Source organism: Dasypus novemcinctus, unplaced genomic scaffold (assembly GCF_030445035.2).
Source record: "Dasypus novemcinctus isolate mDasNov1 unplaced genomic scaffold, mDasNov1.1.hap2 scaffold_292, whole genome shotgun sequence".
Classification (NCBI taxonomy): Eukaryota; Metazoa; Chordata; class Mammalia; order Cingulata; family Dasypodidae; genus Dasypus; species Dasypus novemcinctus.
In genome coordinates this window covers 24,664-46,135 of record NW_026688257.1, presented here as the reverse complement: position 1 = coordinate 46,135, position 21,472 = coordinate 24,664, and the positions used below count along the sequence as shown (strand labels likewise).

Here is a 21,472-nt window from a genome sequence, read left to right as displayed (position 1 = left end):
GCGCGGATCCTGAGCCTCAGTTTCCCCGCGCGCGCAGCGAGAATCGACGCGAGCCTTTCCGGAGCGCCTACTGTCTCCCAGGCGCCGTTTTGCAACCGGGAACTCCCTTAACCCGGCCAGGCAGGTTTGCGCCGACGCCCCTGCTTTGGGGACGAGGACCCCGAGGGTCCACGGGCTGGAGACTTTCCGCCTCGGTGCGCGGCGCCCCCGGCCCCAAGAGGCAAAGGCGACGCCCCTCTCCCCCCCCGGCTCCCGGGGACTTTTGGTGCCAAGCCTGCCCGGCGCCCCGTGCGCCTAGAGGGCGCTCCGCGCGCGCCTCTCCCCGACGCGCCCGCCCCGCGGAGGGAGGGGTGGGGGGCGGGGAGGGGGGGGGGCGGCGGAGGGGGGCGCGGGGCCCGGCGGGGGGAAGGAGGAGGCGGAGAGCCGAGCTGGCGTAAGGACTTTACTGAAAACAGAAAACCGGGCGGCGCGCGGCGTACAGACAGGAATGTGGCCGCGCGGCCAGGCGACGACGCGCGGGGGCGAGGGGCCAGGGCCGGGGGCGGCAGCTGGTCGCGGTGTCCTTCGTCCCGCTCCCTGGACGGACAGACACACGGACGCGGACGCCCCACGCGCGCGCGCTTGTTCCCGAGTGGGGGCATAAATAGGGCAGGGCCGGGCGGGCCTGGCGCGCGGCCGAGGCCAGGAAGCCGGAAAACAGCGAGGGCGGCGGCGGCGGGGAGGAGGAGGAGGAGGAAGCGCGCGGGCAGGCCGCGCCCCCGCGCCGGCCCTTCCGCGGCGGCGGGGTGCGGGGCGCGCGCGGGGCGGGGGTGTGCGCTCGCCCCCTCCCCCTCCCGGGGCCGGGAAAGGGGGGGCCAGCTTGTCGAGTCCGGGGCGGGTGGGGAGGAGGCGCGCGCGCGCGCGCGGCGAGTCCCGGCGCCCGGCGGGGGTGCGGGGCGCCCGCGCGCCCCCCGGGCCGGGCCCGCCCCTCGGGGTGCGGGGCGGCGCCTGCGCGCGGCGCGCGGGCTCAGTACGCCGGCACCTGGGGCTGGGGCAGCAGCTGGCAGCCGCTGTTGACGTGGCTGAGGACGCGCTGCTTGAGCTGCGCCACCTGCTCGCGCAGGAGGCTGGCGGTGGACGCCAGCTCCGTGTTCTGGCTCTTGAGCGTCTTCACCTTCTCCTCCAGGCGCGAGATGCGCTCCAGCTTGCGCTTGCGGCACTTGGAGGCGGCGATGCGGTTGCGCAGGCGCTTGCGCTCGGCCTTGATGCGCTCCTGCGTGTCCATGTCGATGGGCGACAGCGGCGGGCTCTCCCCGAAGCTCGGCACGTCGGGCACCGTCTGCGGCTCGTCCTTGAGCGCGGCCAGGCGCGGCGGCCCCAGCGCGCCCGGCGGCGGCGGGAAGGGCACGGGCTCGGCGGCGAAGGCCACCGGCGCCGCGCCGCCGCCCGCCGCCCCCGCGCCGCCCGCGTAGCTGCTCAGGTTGGCGTAGACGGGCGCCTCGGGCGCGGGCGGCGGCGCGGGCAGCTCGCCGGGGGGCGCGGGGGGCGCGGCGGCGGCGGCGGGGCCCCCCGGCGCCGCGCCCCCGGGCCCCAGCTGGTTCTGCTTGTGCAGGTCCTCCAGCGCCTTCACGAAGCCCTCGGCGAACTCCTGCTCCTCGCTCGGCGCCGCCTTCGGGTAGAGGAACTGCGCGCTGGTGGGCGTCGTGGTCACCAGCCCGTTGGACTGGATGATGAGGCGCTCGAGCTCCGGCGACGCCAGCTTGAGCAGCCCCAGCTCGGGCGCCGCCAGCAGCCCGTCGGGGGGCGCGGGCGCCGGGGCGCCGTCGGCGCGCAGCGCGGCGGGGGGCGCGGGCTTGAGCGCCGCGGCCACCTGCTCGCCCAGGCCCAGCGCCAGCGCGTCCTTCTTCATCAGCGCCGCCGCCGTCGGGGGGCCCCCGGGGAACGGGCGCCCCGGGCCCGCGAAGCCGCCGCCGCCGCCGCCGCCGCCCAGCGCCTCGTCGCCGTAGAAGGGCGTCTCCATCCTCCGCCCCCCCCCGCGCCGGCCGCGGGCGAGGGGAGTGGCCGCCGGGGGCGCGCGCCCCCCGTGCGCTCGGCTCCTCGCCCGGCCCTGCAGTGCCGCCGCCGCCCGGGCCTCCGCTGGGCGCCTCCTGCGGCCGCGCCGCGCGCGCGCGCCCTTATATGGCCTCGGCCCGGCGCGATGAGCTCACCGCCCCCGCTCGCCATTGGCCGCGCGGCACGCCGGCATTTGCATGGCGCGGGGGCGGGGCCGGGCGCCGTTGCCCCGGCGACGCGCGCGGCGGCCGCACAACAGCGCGCGGCCTTCTGGGCTGACGTCATGGCGCCGGCCCGCGGCCCCGCCCCGCCCCCGCGCTATTTCGGGCCGCCCCCCCCCGCTCTGCCCGGCGGGGCACGTTCCCGGTGGCGTGAGCGGCCGGCCCCCCGCCCCGCGCGCGGCCGCGGGGTACATAAGCGGGACGCGGGGCCGGGAAGGCGCGCTGGCTCTCGCTGCGACCCCAGAGAGGGCGCGCCTGGACCCCGGCCCGAACTCCTAGCCAGCCGAGGAAGCCCGAGCGGCCGTGCCCTGCCTTGCGCAGCCCGTCCCGCGCCCTGTCCTCCCTCTTGCCGGGGTCCGCCCGGACCCTCGTCGGGAGCCGGGCGGGGAGGAGGCGCCCCAGCGGGCAGGTGCCGCCTGCTGAGCGCAGCGCCCGTGGCTCCCGGGGCGCACGGCCCGTCCGGCGTGGGAGGGGCCGCCTTCTCTCCGGGGACCACCCCCCCCAGGGCTCCTCCCCTGACTCCTGCGTGACCCCCCCCCCCCCAGCCCGTCCGCGCCTCCCAGTCAACTTCCGGCTCCTCGCGGCCCCGGGGCCTTTGCACCCACTGCCCTGGTGGGTGCGGCCTGGCGGGCGGGCGGGCCCTGCCGCTGGGCCCCGGGAGGGACAGCGGGGGGCGGGGGGCTCTCCGTGCCCCTGGGGCGCCTGTCCCGGGGGGCCCGCGTCTCTCCGGGAGGCGGGCGGCCTTGCCCCCGGCGTCTGCGCCCCGAAAGCCCCCCGCAGAGGGGCCAGGCCGGGGGTCTGCGGCCGCGCAGCCAGCCCCCCGCCACCTGCCGCTGTCGCCCGCTCCTTCGCTGGGTGACTCCGAGCGTGGCGCCCCCGTGTCCTGCGGATGGAGGACACAGCCCCGCGCGCCGGAGGTCACGGGGGGTGGGGGTTGGAGGGGGGTGCCGCTCGGCTTTGGTTTTGGGCCAAATCACTCCAGTTTTTTAGGCTTGGAGTGCCTTTCCTTGGCCTCCCTGCAAACTCCTGCTCATCCCTCAAAACCTACTGCAGATGGCCCCTCGACCACGACTTCCCCTGGACCATCTGGTCCCATCGCCTTGGACTGGGGGCTCCCAGGGCCAGAGGGAGCCCAAGCCCACCCGCAGGCAGTAAACGGGGGGTCACCCGCTCGTTCCTTCCTCCATGCCCGGGGCACTCAGCCTGAGGGGGAGGCGGCCGGCCCCCCCCCGGGGAGGAGCAGCCGGTGGGGGGGTCACTTCCCCGTGGGCCCCTGTGGGCGGGGTCTGCTGAGGAGGGGCTGGGGCAGCCGTGGGCACCGGGGACACTGTCCCAGGCCGTGCAAAGGCCCTGGGGCTGGACAGCCGGCCGCTGGTGGGGTCACCGGCTCGGGCGGGCCTAGGGGGACCGGGCACTGGGGCGCGCTTGGGGGGGTCTGTCCCCGGGGCTGGGCGCAAACCGCACTTTCGCCTTTATCCCCCCCAGCGGCCCCACGAGTCTGGGGGCAGGGACCAGAGCGGGTGTGCGAACTTCCCGGGGTCACACAGCCCAGGCCCTCCCCCGCTCGGGCGCCGAGGCGCCCCTTCTGCTGCCCCCGCCCGCGGCGCCGGGCGACTCCCTCGCGAGTTTGAAGCGAGCTGGCAACTTGGGGTCGTTTTTCAGACTTTATTTGAAAACCCAGGACCAATAAACCGCACCCCGATAAGAGGGAAAGCCCCTGCGGGAGGCGAGCGGGGTTAAGCAGGAAGCAGAGGGGCGGGCGGGCGGGGGAGGGTCCCGGCGGCGGCGGGGGAGGGGCGGCCTGGGGCTGGGGGCGCGCCTGGCCCCGGCGCATTCCTGAGGATCGGGTTACCCGCGGCGGCGGCGCCTCCCCTCCCGCCCCACTTCCGCCCCGGCCGCGAGCGGGCGCGAGCCGCGGGGGGTCCCCGCCGGGGGCAGGTGCCGGGCCTCGCGCGCCGAGGTGGGGAAACCGAGGCCCCGTCTGCCCGCAGCTGCGGTCCCGGGACCGCCTGGCCCCCGCGCGCGCTCGCCTGCGTTTGTTGAGCGGCTATGCGATGGTCCCCGGGGACCCACACTCAGGCACCTCGACCCCCGCGCCCGGGCGTCCAGTGACCGCCCCCGGGGCAGGCCCCTCGAGGCCCTGGAGGCCGAGGACCGTCCCTCAGGCAGGTCCCCGTTTCCTGGAGGGCAGCCCCGCGTGGCCTCCAGACAGTGGACATTGAGCTTCTCCCCAGGAGGCGGGAGACTCGGAAATTAGAGCTCGCCCTCGCCCCCAGCCTCGGGGCCCCCCAGGGCAGAGGGGCGGCGGGTCCTGGCCCCCCAGACTCGGGGCTCCCCCGGGACAGAGGGGCGGCGGGTCCTGTCCCCCCAGACGCGGGGCTCCCCCAGGGCCGAAGGGCAGCGGGTCCTGGCCCCCCAGACTCGGGGCTCCACCAGGACAGAGGGGCGGCGGGTCCTGGCCCCCCAGACTCGGGCTCCACCAGGACAGAGGGGCGGCAGGTCCTGGCCCCCCAGACGCGGGGCTCCCCCAGGGCAGAAGGGCGGCGGGTCCTGGCCCCCCAGACTCGGGGCCCCCCAGGGCAGAGGGGCGGCGGGTCCTGGCCCCCCAGACTCGGGGCTCCCCCAGGGCAGAAGGGCGGCGGGTCCTGGCCCCCCAGACGCGGGGCTCCCCCAGGGCAGAAGGGCGGCGGGTCCTGGCCCGGGGCACTGGGCAGCTTCGGGCTGGCCTAGCCTGGGCCTGCTGTGCGCAGGGCGGCTCCCGGCAGCCCCCGAGAGGCCCCGAGGCCTTGGCGGCCCCGCACCCAAGCGGGCGGTGGGGGACCCCACGGCGGGACGGAAGCACCGCCCCCCCCAGGACCCGGGGGGCCGCCCCCACCCACGGAGCCCGCGGCCCTGACGTCCTTCCTGAGAGCCCCGGGGACGTAGGCCCCCCTGGGGCTGCGCGAATGAAGGCGGTGAATGAATGAAGGAGGGGGCAGGAGCCCCCCCCCCAGGTGGACACGCAGCCCCCACACGCCCCTCACTGCCGCGGCGGCCAGGCCGGGGTGGGGGGTCCTCTAAGCCCACAACACAGGGCGCCCGAGGGCCGCGGCTGGCCTGGGGGGCCACGAGCGCAGGGCGGACCTGGAGGGGGGGCTCGGGGACCCCAGGACGGGAAGGCCAGCTGCGCCCCGACCCCTCGGCCGGGGGAGGCCCCCCGCCGGCGCCCCAGGCGGCCTCTCTCCGAGGAAGTGGGGAGGGTGGGGGAGGGGCGGCTCTCACTTCCCCTGGGGCGGGGCGGGGCCGCGGGGTCTCCTCCCCCGGGCGGCGGGGTGCAGGGAGGGAGCGTGGGGGGCTGTAGGAGGGGGCGCGTGGAACGGTGGAGGGGGCGCGGGGAGGGGGCGTGGGGGGCTGTAGGAGGGGGCGCATGGAGCGGGGAACAGGGAGGGGGAGCAGGGAGGGGGGAGCAAGGAGGGGCGCGGGAAGCGGGGTGCGGGGAGGGGGCGTAGCGGCGCTGCCGCGGGGCCGGGCGGCGCCTCGCGGTGGCCTCGGGCCTGGGGAAAGCTGTTCTCATCTGCAAAGTGGGGGGAAGGAAGCGGCCCTGAAACCGAGGGGGCGGCCCAGGGAGGCGACCCGCCCGGGACTCGAGGCCAGAGGCGGAGCGCAGGCCAGCCCGAGGGGCAGGCGGGGCCCAGGACCCGGGGCTGGCCCGTGGGGGGGGAGGAGCTGGACGGGGCCGCAGGGAGGAGGTCCCGGGACTCGAGGCTGGCCGGAGGGGGGAGAGAGGCCGGACAGGACAACAGAGAGGAGGTCCCGGGACCCGCCCACAGCCGCGGGGGGGCGGGGAAGAGGGGCTGGACAGGGCGACAGGGAGGAGGTCCCGGGGCCGCCCACGGCCGGGGGGGGGGGGGAGAGGGGCTGGACAGGGCCGCAGGGAGGAGGGACCCGGGGCTGGCGGGGGAGCCCTCTCCGGGCGGAGGGCACCGGCTCCCCAGGCCCGGGTCGGCGGTGGCGGAGCTGAGCCCGGGGAGGGGGCGGGCGCGAACGCCAGGGCGGGGAGGGGCGCCCCCGGCCAGCGCTTCCGGGGCGCCCTGCAGCCCCACTTGGCAGCGGGGGAGACCGAGGCCCGGAGGGGGGTGGCCGGCCCCCGGGGTCCCCCGCGGCGCGCGCCGTGCCCGCCCGCCGGCCTCCGATTTCTCCCGACGAAACCGCCCGAATAAACGCGGGCGGCCCCGAGCCCCCCGCCGCGCCCCCTCCGGGCGGGCCTCGGTTTCCCCGGCCGCACCCTAGAGCGGGGTAGCACAGAGGCTGCGCGCTCCCCGCGGGGTGGGGGCTCCCCGGGGGCGGGGCTCCAGGGGTGGCACCGCCCCTTCCCCCCTCCCCTCTCCCCTCCCCCTCCTCTCCCCCCCCCCACCCGCCCGGCGCCCCGCGGGGCCGCTAATTAAACGCAGGGCTCGGGGGCGGGGGCCGCGCGCCGTTAACCCCTTCCCCGCCGGCGCCTGGGAGGCCGCCCGCTGCCTGGGCGCTCCCCCCCACTTCTCGGCTTGGGGCCCGGGGCTGGACAGACCGACGGCCAAGGGCCCGGGGCCGGGGCGGGCGCGAGGGAGAGGGTCCCCGTGGCAGGGGGGAGGGGGGAGGGCGGGACTCGGAGAAGCCCGGCGGGGAGCGGCGCGAGCAGCGGGGACGAGGGGACCCCGAGATGGGGGAGACGGGGGGGGGGGTAAGAGGGAGGGGCCGACCCCCCCCATGCCGCGGCCTCCGAGCTGCGGGCGGCCCTGTAAACAGCGCGTGTGCGGGGCAGCCCGCGTCGTGCGAGCCCCCGGCCCTGGGGGTGGGGGGGGACCCTGGAGGCCGAGCCGTGGGCAGGGGCCGCTCACCCCAGGCCGTGGCCCCAAGCCCCCGGGAAGCGGCTGCCCCTTCCCTCTGCGCGCTGGCTGCCTCCAGTGTCAGAGGTAAACTGAGGCTCCGGGAGGGGGCAGGGGGAGCGCCGGGGGGTGGGCGCGGCGCGGAGGCCCGTCCCGCTGCCCGCGCCGCGCTGTCTGGGGTGGGAGCCGAGAAGCTGATTAATAAATCGCCACGTGGTGACGAGGAGAAAGAAGGGGCAGCCGCGGCTGGGGGCGGGGGGCGTCCCCGCCACCTGCGGGCCGGGAGGCGGCCAGGGCCAGGCGCCCGGAAGCCGGGCAGGTGCCAAGGTCCTGGGGCTGGTGTGAGCCGGGGGTGCTGCAGGAGCCGCCTTGCCTCAGTTTCCCCCACAGCGCCCATTTTTCCAGAAGTGTGGGGGCTGCCCCGGGGAACAGGGACCCGAGCTCCGCCCCCAGGGTGCCCCCCAGGCCTCCCCACCCCTCCCGCTGTCCAGCCTCCAGGCCCCTCGCTCCTGGAGCCCCCACCCACAGCGCCCGCCCCGCGCTGGCAGCAGCGCCCCCCACGCACTCCGCCCCTCCGTGTCCCCCGCTGTCACGAGGGAGCCGCCACGCCCTGGGAAGGTCCACGAAGTCCTTTCTCCCGGGGCAGGAAGCCCCCTCCCCAGGCGGCGACGGGGAGGCTGGGGGCGCGGGGCTGAGACCCACGGGGCGGGGGGCGGTGCCAGGCGAAAAGAGCCGCCCCCGGCGCGGAGAGGGGAGCCGCGGACGCCTGCGTTGCCATGGCGACGCTGCCTCCAGGCGCCCCAGGTAGCCGCGGCAGCTGGTACCGGCCGCCCCCAGCGCTCCGGGCGGGGAGGGGGTGGGAGGGAGCGCGGGAGCTGGAGGGGGGGCGGGCAGTGAGCCCCGGGCAGCCCCCCCCCCCGCGGGGCGTTCCCAGCCGGGGCAGCCGGGGCTCCTCAGTTGGTCTAAGGGGGGCGTGGGAGGGGTCTCTTCTGGGATGGGGAGGGCCCCAGAAAGACAGTGAGCAGGAGCAGGGCTCCCCACGCCCCCCAGGCCCGGCGCCGCCCCCGCCCCTCCCTCCGGCTGGGCCCACCCCGCCCGCTCCCCGCTTCCCACCCCAGGGCCTTTGCACCTACTATCCCTTTCTGGTCCCCGGTTCCGCTTTAACCTAGAAAGGCCAAGAGGCGCCCCGCGGCCCCGCGGCTGCGCGTGCCGCTTCCTGGACGCGGGCGGCCCGAGGCCCCGCGCGGGGAGTGAGCCCTCGGGGCCGAGCTGGCGGCAGGGCGCCTCGCCGACAGCCCCCCCGGGCACCCCGATGCGTCCGTGGGCGTCCGGGGAGGGCGACAGGGTCCCTCGGCCCACGCGCCGTGGCCGAGAGAAGGCACGAGGCTCCGCGCGGTGAGGGCGGGGACCCCCGAGCGTGGTGCTCAGCCACGGGGCCCTGGCGCTGCGCGGAGAAGCTTCTGGAACCGGGCGCGGCCGGGGAAGGGTGGAGAGGGGAGGTGGGCGAGGAGCGGGGCTCAAGCGCCTGCGAGCCTCGCGTGAACACTCCCACCCCGGGCGGGCGGCGGCCTGCGCGCGCGTCCTCGGTGACTCAGCCTGGGGGGCTGTGTTCCCAGGCACCTGCCCGCGCGCCCCTCGCTGTCACCTGCTCGCCGGCTGCCCGTGCCTGACGCCCCCGCCCTCCCCAGACGGGGGCAACCCCGCCCCTCGTGCCCCGCACCAGGGGTGCTTCCGCCGCCCGCGCCCCGCTGGTCCTGTGGGTGGGTGGGGGGCGCGCAGGCCGGGTTAGAAAGGCCGGGGAAGGGGAGGCGGCGGCGCGCGCCCTAGGGGCTATTTCGGGGCCCGGTTCTGGCAGGAGGCGGCGGTGAGTCAGCAGCGGGGGAGGCTGGGTAGGGACCCCCCAGGGCGCCAGCCCCTCCGCGGGCCCCACTAGTCTGCGCAGAGGGCTCCGGGTGAGGCTCTGGGCGCTCCGCTCTCGGGCAGTTTCAAGCATTTATCGAGCTCTTGCTGTATACTAGGCTGTGCGCTACCCTCCCACGCAGCCGGGAAACCGAGGCACAGGGGCGAGGCTGGCCTGGCGCCGGGGCCCATGCGTGGCCTCCACGGCCCTGGACCTGCACCCCTTGGTGGGCACCTCCCTGCCGCCCCCATCTCCTGGTTTAGCACCTGGGGGGGGAGGGGGGAGGCGCTCAGCCCAGGTGCACGGCTGCAGCCGGGACCCAGCACCCTCCACCGCTCCCTCCTGGTCGGGGTGGGTGGGGGGTCCGGCCCCTGGGGGAGGGCGGTGGGCAGGAGGGCATCCCCCCACCGACTCCCACCCACCACGGGTGGGCCAGGCCCGCGGGCTGGAGCTGGGGCGCCGCGGGGTGGGCCCCGACGCGGAGCAGGGGCGGCCCTGAGGAGCTCGCGGCCGCTGGGTTTCTCTTCTCCATCGAGGGGGCTGGGACGGGCCCCTCGAGACCAACCAGGAAGAACGAGCAGAGCCGCCCCTCGGCAGGGGGAACGGAAGCTTCTGGAAGCCCGCTGCTCCTCGGGCCGCCCGGGGGAGGCGGCCGTGCCACCCACAGGGGGTGAGAGCCGGGCGCGGCAGCCCACCGCCTCCCGTCTGGTCCTGGGCTGGGGCTGGGGAGGGGAGGGGGCGGCCTGGAAAGCACCCCCACCTGCAGCGCAGGGCCCGACCCCCGACCCCACCCGCGGAGGGCGCCACGAGGCCCTCCCCCCGCCAAGGTCCCCGCAGCCGGCGCGAGGCGGTGCCAGCCAGTCCTGCGGGCCCAGGGGTGGGCGCGCACGCCGAGCGCCGGGGGACTCCAGAGGACGCAGGGCCGGCTGGAGGGGGCACCGCCTTTATTTTTGTCACACACAGAGAAGGGGCGAGGCCGGCGGGGCGCCCGGACACCCACACCCGCACCCGTCTCGGAGGAACCCCGCACGGCGCCCCGCGCCAGACGCACGGCCAGGCTGCTCGGCGCTCCGTCTTCCGGGCCCCGGGCGGCCCCGCCGGCCTCACTGCTTGGCCCCCTGCCGGCCCGGCTTCTTCTCGGGCTGCCCGCGGCCCCCGCCCGCGATGCCGCCGCGCCCGCGCCCGCCGAACACACCTGCGGAGGGAGCGCGCTGCGGGGGCCGGGCGGGAGCGGGGCGCCCCCCTCGTGCCCGCGCCAGGCCCCGCGCCCCCTCGTGCCCGCCCCGGGCCCCGCGCGCCCGCCCGCCCCCCTCGTGCCCGCGCCTCCCCCGGGCCCCCGGGCCCCCCACCTCGCCCGGCGCCGCCCGCGCCGCGGCCCTTCTGCTGCTTCTGCTGCGGGAGGCCCCCGCGCCCGCGCCCGCGGCCGCCCGCCTCCTCCTTGACCATGTCGATGACCTCGTCCGGGATGCGCAGGTACTTGATGGTGCTGCCGCGCACGTAGCACTCGGGCATGCGCCAGAACTTGTCGCCGTCCTGCGGGCGCCGGCGTCAGCGCGCCCCGGACCCAGGGCCCCCAGCCGCGCGCCGCCGCCCGCCCGCGGGACGAGGCCGGGGCGCTCCCGGCGGGGTCCCCGGCCCCCCACGAGGCGCGGCGCAGCGGGGCGCCCTCCCGCCGCTCGCCCGCCCGGGGACCCTGGCCCGCGGCGCCCACGGGGACAGCAGCTGCCCCACGGGGGGGGGGGGGGGGGCGAGGCGGGGGGGGGGGGGGCTGCGGGGGCCCCGCTCACCCGGGACGTGCAGATGACCTCGCGCAGATTGACGTTCATCCAGTTGTCGCAGCCCACCAGGTGCCCGTTGTACGTCTCCCCGTTCTTGAGCTCCACCAGCTGGGGGGGGGTGGGGGGGGTCAGCACAGGGGCTCGGCGGGGGCCCTGCCCCTCCAGGCTGCCCGCCCGGGGCCCTGCGACCCCCGCGACGCAGCACTTCTCCTGCGACTCCAGGCCAGGCCCGAAAGGCACACAGCAGGGGCCGGGGGTCAGGCAGGCCTTGGAGGGGCCCCGGCAGGCCTCGGGGGGCCGGCAGGAAGCGCCAGGAGCCCGTCGTCACCAGGAGGCGGCGGGTGGCAAGAGCCCCCTCGGTGGGCACGACCGCCACGCCGCCGACGCGCCCAGAGACGCTCAGCGGCCGCGCGCAGCAGGCGGGGGCCGGGGGCAGGGGAGGGCGCGGCTGCCCGCGGGCACGGGTGTCGGGGTGTCGGGGGCCGGGACAGGCAGGTGACGCGCTGCACGGGCGCCGAGCGTGAGCTGCGCGTTCCCGCCTCTGAGCTCGCCGCCGGCACGCGAGAGGCCTTGGAGCGAAGGGGACGCCCGGCGGACAGCCCGGAGGAGGTGCGCTAGGGGCGCAGCGTCATCGGCCGCTCCCCGGGGAGGTGGGGGGCTGCGGGGCCCTGAGGGGGAAGCGCCCGTCCTGGCCCCCACGTCCTCGCCCTGGGGGGGGGGGGGACGAGGCCACGCGCACACTCACCATGGGGTGATTCTGAGCCGTCTTCAGCAGCGACAGGGGAAGCTGCAACGAGATGGGGCCTGAGGTCACGGCCGCCAGCCCCTGCTCTGCCGTGGGGACCCCCGAGGCCCCGGCCAGCTGCCCGGGGTCGGCCCCCGACCGAGCGGGCCCTGCCGGCTGCGCGGGAAACACCTGTGCTGGGTTTCAGATGCAGGGAACGTTCCAGAAAGTCTGTGGTTACCGCAAACGGACGACGGGGAGAGGACGAGGGTCTTGGGGCTCCCCAGGTCCGCTGACAATCACCTCTTTTTTATAACAAGGTATTTTTACAGCAAGATAAATACAAGCTGCTCTGGCCGCTGAAGGCCTGGGGTCTGGAAACGAGGCCTGCGTGGGCCACTCCGCTCCCCTCCCAGGGACCCCCGCACCCCGCGGGGCGCTGCTGGTCCAGGTGGGCGGGCAAGCTGGCCACGGGGAGGCCAGAATGGCCCCAGAGCCCCGAGGGGCCCGGCGTGGCAGGAAGCCGGGCAGGGGGTGCGCGGCGCTGACGCCCCAAAGCCCGTCCCGTCCAGGGGGAGAGGCGGGCGGGGGGCCAGGGCCCAGCTCACACGTGGACCTGGGGGAGATGACGGTGGTCGCGGACGTGGCGGGGGACACGCAACCCTGCACCCGGGGAGCGTCCGGGGCCGCCACCTCGTCCCCCCGTGGTGGGGACAGCCCTGGGGGACCCAGCAGCCCCCTCCCCACGAAGCATCAGGGGGGGTGTCTGAGACCCCTGCCCTCTGCAGGCCTCGGGGTGCTCTGGCCCCTGGCACACCCGATCCCTCTGCCTGAGACCCCCCCAGCACCTCCTCAGGCCTCCCGGTGACTCCAGCAAGGCCAGGACCCCCCCTGGCTTCCCCGGGCGCAAGCCCCCTACTCCGGGAAGCCTTCCAGGACCCCCAGAGGGCCCTTCCGCCCCGCCCTGGGAGCCGGGACCCCCGGGCAGTGCACTTTGCACGGGCTCCAAGGGGACCCCCCCGGGCGGGTCCCTGCGCCCAGGCCCAGCACTGAGCGCCCCCCCCCCCCACCCAGGGCAGGCCTCGGGCTCGGGCCCCCTCTTCGGGGGCCACCCCCAGCCCCCCAGGCGGGACCCGGGGCGGGCAGGACCCGCTGGAGAGGCCCCCAGGCGGGACCCGGGGGGGCAGGCAGGACCCGGGGGGGGGGCAGGACCCGCTGGAGAGGCCCCCAGGCGGGACCCGGGGGGGCAGGCAGGACCCGGGGGGGGGCAGGACCCGCTGGAGAGGCCCCCAGGCGGGACCCGGGGGGGGGGGGGCAGGACCCGCTGGAGAGGCCCCCAGGCGGGACCCGGGGGGGGCAGGACCCGCTGGAGAGGCCCCCAGGCGGGACCCGGGGGGGGCAGGACCCGCTGGAGAGGCCCCCAGGCGGGACCCGGGGGGGGCAGGACCCGCTGGAGAGGCCCCCAGGCGGGACCCGGGGGGGGGGGGCAGGACCCGCTGGAGAGGCCCCCAGGCGGGACCCGGGGGGGGCAGGACCCGCTGGAGAGGCCCCCAGGCGGGACCCGGGGGGGGCAGGACCCGCTGGAGAGGCCCCCAGGCGGGACCCGGGGCGGGCAGGACCCGCTGGAGAGGCCCCCAGGCGGGACCCGGGGGGGGGGGCAGGACCCGCTGGAGAGGCCCCCAGGCGGGACCCGGGGGGGGGGCAGGACCCGCTGGAGAGCCCCCCAGGCGGGACCCGGGGGGGGCAGGACCCGCTGGAGAGGCCCCCAGGCGGGACCCGGGGGGGGGCAGGACCCGCTGGAGAGGCCCCCAGGCGGGACCCGGGGGGGGGCAGGACCCGCTGGAGAGGCCCCCAGGCGGGACCCGGGGCGGGCAGGACCCGCTGGGCCCTGGAGAGACCCCCGGCCCGGGGACCGGGGACAGGCAGCCGCTCCTCCCGGCCCCCCGCCGCCCCCAAGTCCCCCCAAAACGGCTCCGCCGGGGCTCGGCCCCGCCCAGCGCGCCAGCCGCCGGGGCACCGCCTCCTGCCCCGCCCCGGCCTCAGTTTCCCCCTCTGCGCGGCGGGAAGGCCGGACCACGGCCCCCGGAGCCCGCCGTGTGCGGGACCCGGGGGAGCCACCCGGTCCGGCCTCAGTTTCCCCGCCTCGGACCCGGGGCGGGACCCCTCTTCCCGGCCAGTCCCCGCCCTCACCATGGTGCTGGGGGGGGGGGGGAACCGGGCTCGCCGGTCGCTCCCGCCGCCGCTCGTGCTCCCGCCGGTGACCGCCCCGCCGCGCGCCTCTAGGCCGAAGAGGAGTGGCAGCCACGCGAGCCAATCAGCGCGCGGCTCTGGGGCCGGCCGGCCAATGCACGAGGAGAGGGGCGGGGCCGTGGGCCCGCCGGAAGAGCCGGGCTGGGGCCGTAAAGCGCGGCGGCGAGTGCCGCAAAAGGCGGCGCGGCGGCGCGGGGGGCATTGTGGGTAAGGGCGCATGCGCGGTGCGGCGGGCTCCCGGGCGCCGCGTGGGGACGCGCCGCGTGCTCGCCCCGAGGGTACCCCGTGTCCGAGGGTCGCTGTGGGGGCTGGTACTTATTCAGGGCTTTTGGGAGGAACGGACGTGAGGGGAAAGCTGCTGAACGGCCCGCGTCGTGGCCGGCTAGGCGCTTCCGGCCAGGCACTTCCGGTTGGCGCTGAGCGCTTCCGGGCGGCGCCTCGCGCGCTCGCGTCACCGCCGGGGCGGCGGCCAGCTCCGGGGACGGCGGGGAGAAGCCGCCGGGGCGCGCCCTGCGGAGGGGGAGCTCGTCGAGGGGGCGCGGGCGGGGCAGTCTGGCCGCCCCGGACCCGAGCGCCCCGCGCCGGCCGAGCAGCTCGGACCCGGGCCTCGGCGGGAGCCGGCGTGGGGAGGGGGCCGGGGGTCGCTGCGGCGCTTCCTGCTGCGACGGGAGCGCGGCCGAAGGAGACCTGGGCGGCCCGGGCGCGGGGGCGCAGGCCGCAGGACCCCCGGAGGCCGCGGAGGCCCGGGCGCATGCGCGGAAGGAGGCGGCGGCCGCGCGGGCACCGGGCGGAGCCGGGGGTCCCGCAGGTGAGTCGTCGTCTCGCGCCCGTGCTCCTGCCTCGCTAGGTGCCCCCCGGGGAGGTCAGCCGGCCGCAGGCCCAGGGTGCACCCCGAAGCCGGGGGGGGGGGGGGCGGGGAGCTCCCGGGGGGAGACGCGGCGCCGTGAGGGGGTCCACGAGCTGGGCGCGCGGAGCAGACGCCGGGGGGCCCCGAGGCCGTCGGCCCGCGGCGGCTCCCACGGATCGGGCGCCAGGGCGCGGGGAGCGGAGCGCACGGAGCCGCCGCGCGTGTCCCCGACCCCCGGGGGACGCACGGGGCCGCGCGCGCCGCTCAGGCTCCCCCCCCGAGCCCCCCTCAGGCTCCCCCCCGAGCCCCCCGCGCCTGGCGCCCCCGGGGACCCCCGCGTGTGGCCGGCGGGAGAGCCGAGGGCTGCGGGGAGCAGGGCCGGCCGGGGAGGGCGCCGTCCCGCCCGAGCCTCGGTTTACCCGCCTGTTGAGCCGCCGCCGGGGGGGCCTCGCCCAGGGGTACAGGGACGGGCAGGGCCCCCGGTTCTGGAGCGCATCGGGGCCGAGTGCACAGAGCGGGCGAGCGGGCCCCCCGGCGCAGCTGCGACGTTCCCGCGAGCCCCGGGCGCGGTGTTCCCCCACGGGCGGCCACCCCGAGGCCCCGGAGCCCCCGCCGCTGGGGTGGGGCCCCCCAGGAGGCCTGCACCGGCCCCGCGGCCACATTGGCCAAGGCCCCGTTGCCGGGTGGGAACCCGGGGCCACAGGTGTGGGCACAGCTGAGGCAGGTGAGCCCGAGGTGAGGGCAGGAGGCGGCGCCCCCCTGGGCAGCCGTGAGGCCCCCGAGCCCCGTCACGGCTTCCCTTTGAGACGCCAGGGCGGGAGCCGAGGGTGGAGGCGGGGGCGGCCGGCCCCCTTGTGCGTCCCCGTCCCCGTCCCCCCCCCCTCCCCCGTCCCGGCCTCCCTTTTTTCTTGTTTCCTAATAAACCTGTCGGTCCCACTCGATTTGCATGTCTGCGAATTCGTTCTCGTGACGAAGCCGAGACCCCAGACCCCGGGATGTCCCGCCGGCACCTCCTTTCCGGGGACGTGCGGCAGGTGTTCGTTGGATCGGGTCCTTTAGTGGCTGTGGCTCTCGGGCGGTTGAGCCCCCGCCTGCCATGGGGGGGGTCCCTGGTTCACATCCTGGTGCTTCCCAGAGAAGACAGCGAGGTGGCATGACAAGGGGAGGAGAATCATAATGAGAGATCAGCAGAGCAGGAGCGGAGGGGGCCCTAGGCTCAGATCCCGGGGCCCGGGTGGCGCCCGTCCTCGCCGAGTCCCCGGGCGGCCCGAGGCAGCTCCGTCCTGGGCGTCTCTCGGCATCACTACCCGCAGGTGCCCACCCGGGCGCAGCCCAGCCCGGCCGCCAGGGGCAGGAGGGAGAGCCCCTGCGCCCCATTCTGTGGGTCCCCACGAGGTGGGCTTGTCGTCCACGAGCGGCCTCGCCTGCTTCAAACCCGCCGGGGTGCGGGGTGGGGCCAGGCCCGGGGCAGAGGCCACCAGGCGAACAAGACCCGCCTCCGGGCGCGGTGGACGGAGAGGAAAGCCGCAGGCTCACCCCTTTTCTAGATGGTTACTTCCGCAGAGTTTCCCTTTGGGCGCCCGGCAAACTCCTATTCATCCTTGAAAACCCTGCTCGGGTGACCCGTGTGGTCGGCTGTGGCCACTGCGGTCTTGTCCGACACGGGAGTGGCCGTGACTCCGTCCCCCCGACCGACCTGCCAAGCCCGTCGGCACCTCCTCTGGGAAGGGGCCGGGCGCCGGGCCGCAGGGGGCCGTCGGGCTCCATCTTCCGGAAGAAAGTCTGTGCGGATGGAACGCGACAAGGCCAGGTCGGCGGAGCGACGCGCGGGACGGACGAGCCCCTGGATCTGCGGCGTCCCTGACTGCTTCACGTGAGCCCCCGGCGCTTCCCTGTTGCTCAGCGCGCTCGGGGGTCGGGGTCTGCCCCCAGCAGCCGGAAGAACCCGGTAAACGCACGCCCACTCGGTGCGCTCCCCGCTTCTGCGCTGACCTCGACAGCCCGCTCCTCAGCGTTCCCTCCTCTCAGCGACCCGTTACCGGGAGGGCTCACGAGCGCGGCTCTCGGCGCCGATTCCAGAGTCGGAAGCAGCTGGCGCCCGCCTCCCACATGGGAGGTCCCGGGTTCAGTTCCCGGCGCCTCCTAAGGAAGACGGGCAGGCACAACGAGCAGATGCAGCAAGCAGGCAACGAGCAGACAGACGAGGGAGCGGGCCGGACTTGGAGCAGGGGACGGGGACGGACACGAGACGCCAGCAGGTGCCGCCTCTGCCGAGACATCGGGGTGACGTCCCCGCGACGAGAAGGCCACGCGCCCCGAACCCCGCCTGCGGATCCCCAAGAGCCCCCGGCCCCGACACTGCCCAGGAACAGGGAGCCAGGCGAGGGGACGGCCGACGCCGCGGGGACTGCTGGACGGGGTCCCCCGCCAGGAGGAAGGACCCTGGGGGTCCCGGAGACGGGAAAGGAAAGCGCAGCGGGAAGACGAAAAAAGGCAGCATTTTGTTCTGTTTAAAATTTTTTTAGAGCTGTGTTGTCGGCACCCAGAACACATCGCCGTTTTCTGGAGAAGGGGCAAACGTCACTGATAAAAGGTCTCTGAAGCTGACCTGGCGTGGGGAGAGGGCACCTTCCCCTCCAGCTTTGTTAACTTTTTTAATTTTTGGAAGGTACCAGGGACTGAACCCAGGACCTCGTGCGTGGGAGGCGGGCGCTCAACCAGAGCCCACCGGCTCCCCTCCAGGCTTTTTAAGATTTTGTTCATTTGTCCCACCCTCCACTGTGGGCAGTCGCTGTCTGCTCGTCTTCTCTCTAGGAGGCACCAGGAACCGAACCCGGGACCTCCCACGTGGGAGAGGGGCTCGGTCACCTGAGCCGCCGCAGCTCCCTGGTTGTTGCGTCTCTCACCGTCTTTCCTCCTCGTGTCTCTCTGTTGTGTCATCTCGTTGGGTCAGCTCACCGCGCCAGCTCGCCTTCTCCAGGCGGCACTGGGAACCGAACCTGGACCCTTCCGTGTGGTAGGCGGGAGCCCAACTGCTCGAGTAAGCCGCTGGGTCCAGCCTGAGCCCACGATTGACAACGGAAGCAGGGGTCCGTGGAGGGGTCCGGCGTGGCCTGGGGAGGGCCTGGGGCTTGGTTAGCCGCCGCCCCGGCTGGTTTCTTGGCCGCGACAAGGAACCGTGGTCTCTTCACGTTTACGACTCACGCCTGCGCGTCCGTCGGGGCTGAGGGCGCCGGCGCTGAGCAGCGGGAGGCGAGGCCGCGAGGGCGAATCCCGGGCGCTCAGGCCACGGGGCGTGTGTGGGCGTCAGGGAGTCGGGGAGACCTCTCAGGACCGGAGGGGCGGGGACGGGGCCAGCGAGGGAGCCCCAAGGCCCGTGGGGCAGCGGCCGGCGACCCCCCGGCTCCCGCAGGCGGGCGGCTCCAGGGTGCCCCGCGGCCCACCCGCCCGCTGCTCGCGCCCAGGAGGCGGGCGCAGGTTTGTCGATCGACTAAGTGATGCCCCACCCTCGCCTTCCCGACCCCAGACGCGTGGGCCCGTTCCAGCGAAAAGGACGCCAGCGTCCTGTCCCCGCCCGCATTTTACAGGTGGGGAAACTGAGGCTCGGGCCGGGAAATAACTCCTGGGCCCACGCTGGACATCTCAGCAGAATTCGAACTCTGACCCAGCAGCATCCTCTGCCCGCCCCCCCCCCAAGAAGAGTGCGTTGGGTGGGGTGGGGGGTAAAGGGGGCCTCATTTTTTTAATGTAACATTAAAAAAAATAAATTTTTTAAATGCATTAAGAAGACTTTTTTTTTTTTTTAGTTTAATTTGTACATTTAATAATTGAAAATATAAGCAATCAAAAGTTAAAAAGTGGGAAGTGGTTGTGGCCCAGTGGCTAGGGCGTCCGTCTACCACACGGGAGGTCCGCGGTTCAAACCCCGGGCCTCCTGACCCGTGTGGAGCTGGCCCATGCGCAGTGCTGATGTGCACAAGGAGTGCCATGCCACACAGGGGTGTCCCCCGCGTAGGGGAGCCCCACGCACAAGGAGCGCGCCCCGTAAGGAGAGCCGCCCAGTGCAAAAGAAAGTGCAGCCTGCCCAGGAATGGTGCCACACACACGGAGAGCTGACACAGCAAGATGACGCAACGAGGAGGCACAGATTCCCATCCGCTGATAAGGATAGAAGCGGTCGCAGAAGCACACAACGAAGGGACCCAGAGCAGTCGGTTGTGAACAAGCCGCTGAGCGCGCAGCAGTGCAGGCGCCCTTCCACGTAGCTGCTCTCGTCCTGCGCGTCGACCCCGCGGCAGGTCCATTCCCCTCCTTCAGCGGCTGCCCGACGGTCCTGCGCGTGGCCGCGCTGCCCTGCGTCCCACGGTGGAGGAGAAGCGTCACGAGGCCGACTTGACTAACGAGGGACCTCTTGTTTTCTTAGGACGCACCAGGAATCGAACCCAGGGCCGGGCGTGGGAGGCGGGTGCTCAACCCCCGAGCCACGCCCGCGGCCCCGAGTACCTCCGTGGCACCCGTGGCCTGGCGCTGGCCGGGGGGGCCGTCGCCGCGGGGGCCGCATGGAGGGTGCGCAGACCCGTGGCTCTGAAGTGGGAGCCTTCCTGGGGGAGGAACGCGGTGTTCTTACCGGGGGCCGCGCCCGCCCCTCCCGCCACGGCGTCGCCCGGGCCCCGAGCCACGCACGCCAGCGACGCTCGGCTCCCGGCGTCGTGGAGGGACACACGGGAAAGCCGCCCCTTCCGCCGGCCGGAGGCGACGGGGAATCTCAGGGCGCCTCCACCCAGTTCCAGAACATTCCACGCCCAGCCCGGCTGCCCGAGGGGCCCCAGCGCGGCCTGAGCCCCCGCCCCTTCCCGAGCCCCCCAGCCGGCGCCCCGACTCCGCGTGGGGTGAGCCCTGACCCCCAGGCGCCCGCCGGGAGGGGGTGGCAGGGCCCCTCCAGACAGGCCACCCCGGGGGCGCCTTGACTATGCTGCGCCCCACTTTCCGCGCTTCGGGGCGCACGCCCGGGGGTGCTGTGGGGAGGGCCGCCTCCCGCCGCCTTGCCCCCTCGGCGTCCCGGTCCCCGCAGGCACCCCTCGACCCTGCTGGCGACTCCAGACGCGCCCCAGACGCGCAGACAGGCGGGTCCCGTCGTCCAGGACCATGCGGGGAAGAGACCACCAGGGCGCCGGGTCCCTGAGGTCCAGACAGGCGTCAGGACGCGGCGACGGGTCCTTGTGTCCCCCCAGCACCGAGACTGTCCAAGTGCACGAAAGAGGAGGCGGCGCGACGGCGCGGCAGGGTCGGGGATTCCAGAAATGATGCTGGGTTGTATCTGTGTCTGGGCTGTACCTGGGCAGGACTGAGGTATGATGAGGGCTCTGTTAGGGCGTTGAGTCCCCGCCTACCAAGATACAAGGCAGAGGGCAGAGTGGGGGGTTTGAGGTTGTAGTTTTGAGATTGAAGTTTGATGCTGAAGCCTTAAGCTGGAGCTCCAGGAAGTAAGCTCCCAGAGGAGAGAGAAGCCAGACGCTGGAAGGGGGTACCCTGAGCCCAGAGAGAAGCCAGACCCTGGAAGGAGGGACCCTGCGCCCAGAGAGAAGCCAGACCCTGGAAGGAGGGACCCTGAGCCCAGAGAGAAGCCAGACCCTGGAAGGAGGGACCCTGAGCCCAGGGAGAAGCCGGACCCTGGAAGGAGGGACCCTGAGCCCAGGGAGAAGCCGGACCCTGGAAGGGGGGACCCTGAGCCCAGAGAGAAGCCGGACCCTGGAAGGAGGGACCCTGAGCCCAGAGAGAAGCCGGACCCTGGAAGGAGGGACCCTGCGCCCAGAGAGAAGCCAGACCCTGGAAGGAGGAACCCTGAGCCCTGAGAGAAGCCGGACCCTGGAAGGAGGGACACTGAGCCCAGAGAGAAGGAAGACCCTGGAAGGAGGGACCCTGAGCCCAGAGAGAAGCCAGACCCTGGAAGGAGGGACCCTGAGCCCAGAGAGAAGCCGGACCCTGGAAGGGGGGACCCTGGGCCCAGGGAGAAGCCGGACCCTGGAAGGAGGGACCCTGAGCCCAGGGAGAAGCCGGACCCTGGAAGGAGGGACCCTGAGCCCAGAGAGAAGCCGGACCCTGGAAGGGGGGACCCTGAGCCCAAGGAGAAGCCGGACCCTGGAAGGAGGGACCCTGAGCCCAGAGAGAAGCCGGACCCTGGAAGGAGGGACCCTGAGCCCAGAGAGAAGCCGGACCCTGGAAGGAGGGACCCTGAGCCCAGAGAGAAGCCGGACCCTGGAAGGGAGGGACCCTGAGCCCAGGGAGAAGCCGGACCCTGGAAGGAGGGACCCTGAGCCCAGAGAGAAGCCGGACCCTGGAAGGAGGGATCCTGAGCCCAGAGAGAAGCCAGACCCTGGAAGGAGGGACCCTGAGCCCAGAGAGAAGCCGGACCCTGGAAGGAGGGACCCTGAGCCCAGAGAGAAGCCGGACCCTGGAAGGGGGGACCCTGAGCCCAGAGAGAAGCCAGACCCTAGAAGGAGGGACCCTGAGCCCAGAGAGAAGCCGGACCCTGGAAGGAGGGACCCTGAGCCCAGAGAGAAGCCGGACCCTGGAAGGAGGGACCCTGAGCCCAGAGAGAAGCCAGACCCTGGGAGGGGGTACCCTGAGCCCAGAGAGAAGCCGGACCCTGGAAGGAGGGACCCTGAGCCCAGGAAGAAGCCGGACCCTGGAAGGAGGGACCCTGAGCCCAGGAAGAAGCCGGACCCTGGAAGGAGGAACCCTGAGCCCAGGGAGAAGCCGGACCCTGGAAGGAGGGACCCTGAGCCCAGAGAGAAGCCGGACCCTGGAAGGAGGGACCCTGAGCCCAGAGAGAAGCCGGACCCTGGAAGGGGGGACCCTGAGCCCAGAGAGAACCCGG

General features: G+C 75.0%; 2 protein-coding genes across 2 annotated transcripts; both read right to left on the bottom strand.

The window, feature by feature from the left end:
- Positions 1-884: 884 nt before the first annotated feature.
- JUND (JunD proto-oncogene, AP-1 transcription factor subunit) lies at positions 885-2,118 on the bottom strand. Its single transcript, XM_058292793.2, has one exon. It carries the CDS (start codon positions 1,997-1,999, stop codon positions 1,007-1,009), a length of 993 nt encoding a protein of 330 aa, XP_058148776.1. The 5' UTR covers positions 2,000-2,118; the 3' UTR covers positions 885-1,006.
- A 7,805-nt stretch (positions 2,119-9,923) lies between these two features.
- LSM4 (LSM4 homolog, U6 small nuclear RNA and mRNA degradation associated) lies at positions 9,924-13,982 on the bottom strand. Its single transcript, XM_058292794.1, has 5 exons — positions 13,689-13,982; positions 11,520-11,561; positions 10,784-10,882; positions 10,346-10,529; positions 9,924-10,191 (listed from the first exon to the last, which is right to left on the bottom strand). Exons 1-5 carry the CDS (start codon positions 13,965-13,967, stop codon positions 10,100-10,102), a joined length of 696 nt encoding a protein of 231 aa, XP_058148777.1. The 5' UTR covers positions 13,968-13,982; the 3' UTR covers positions 9,924-10,099.
- Positions 13,983-21,472: the final 7,490 nt, after the last annotated feature.

Bases quoted from the DNA above. Each gene is read 5' to 3' on its own strand.
- JUND (XM_058292793.2), bottom strand. From the start codon at position 1,999: ATGGAGACGCCCTTCTACGGCGACGAGGCGCTGGGCGGCGGCGGCGGC.
- LSM4 (XM_058292794.1), bottom strand. From the start codon at position 13,967: ATGCGCCCTTACCCACAATGCCCCCCGCGCCGCCGCGCCGCCTTTTGC. The intron at 10,530-10,783 runs GTGAGCGGGGCC...CGGCGCCCGCAG, and splicing joins AGGTCATCTGCACGTCCCGG to GACGGCGACAAGTTCTGGCG. The intron at 10,192-10,345 runs GTGGGGGGCCCG...CTCCCTCCGCAG, and splicing joins CGCGGGCGGCGCCGGGCGAG to GTGTGTTCGGCGGGCGCGGG.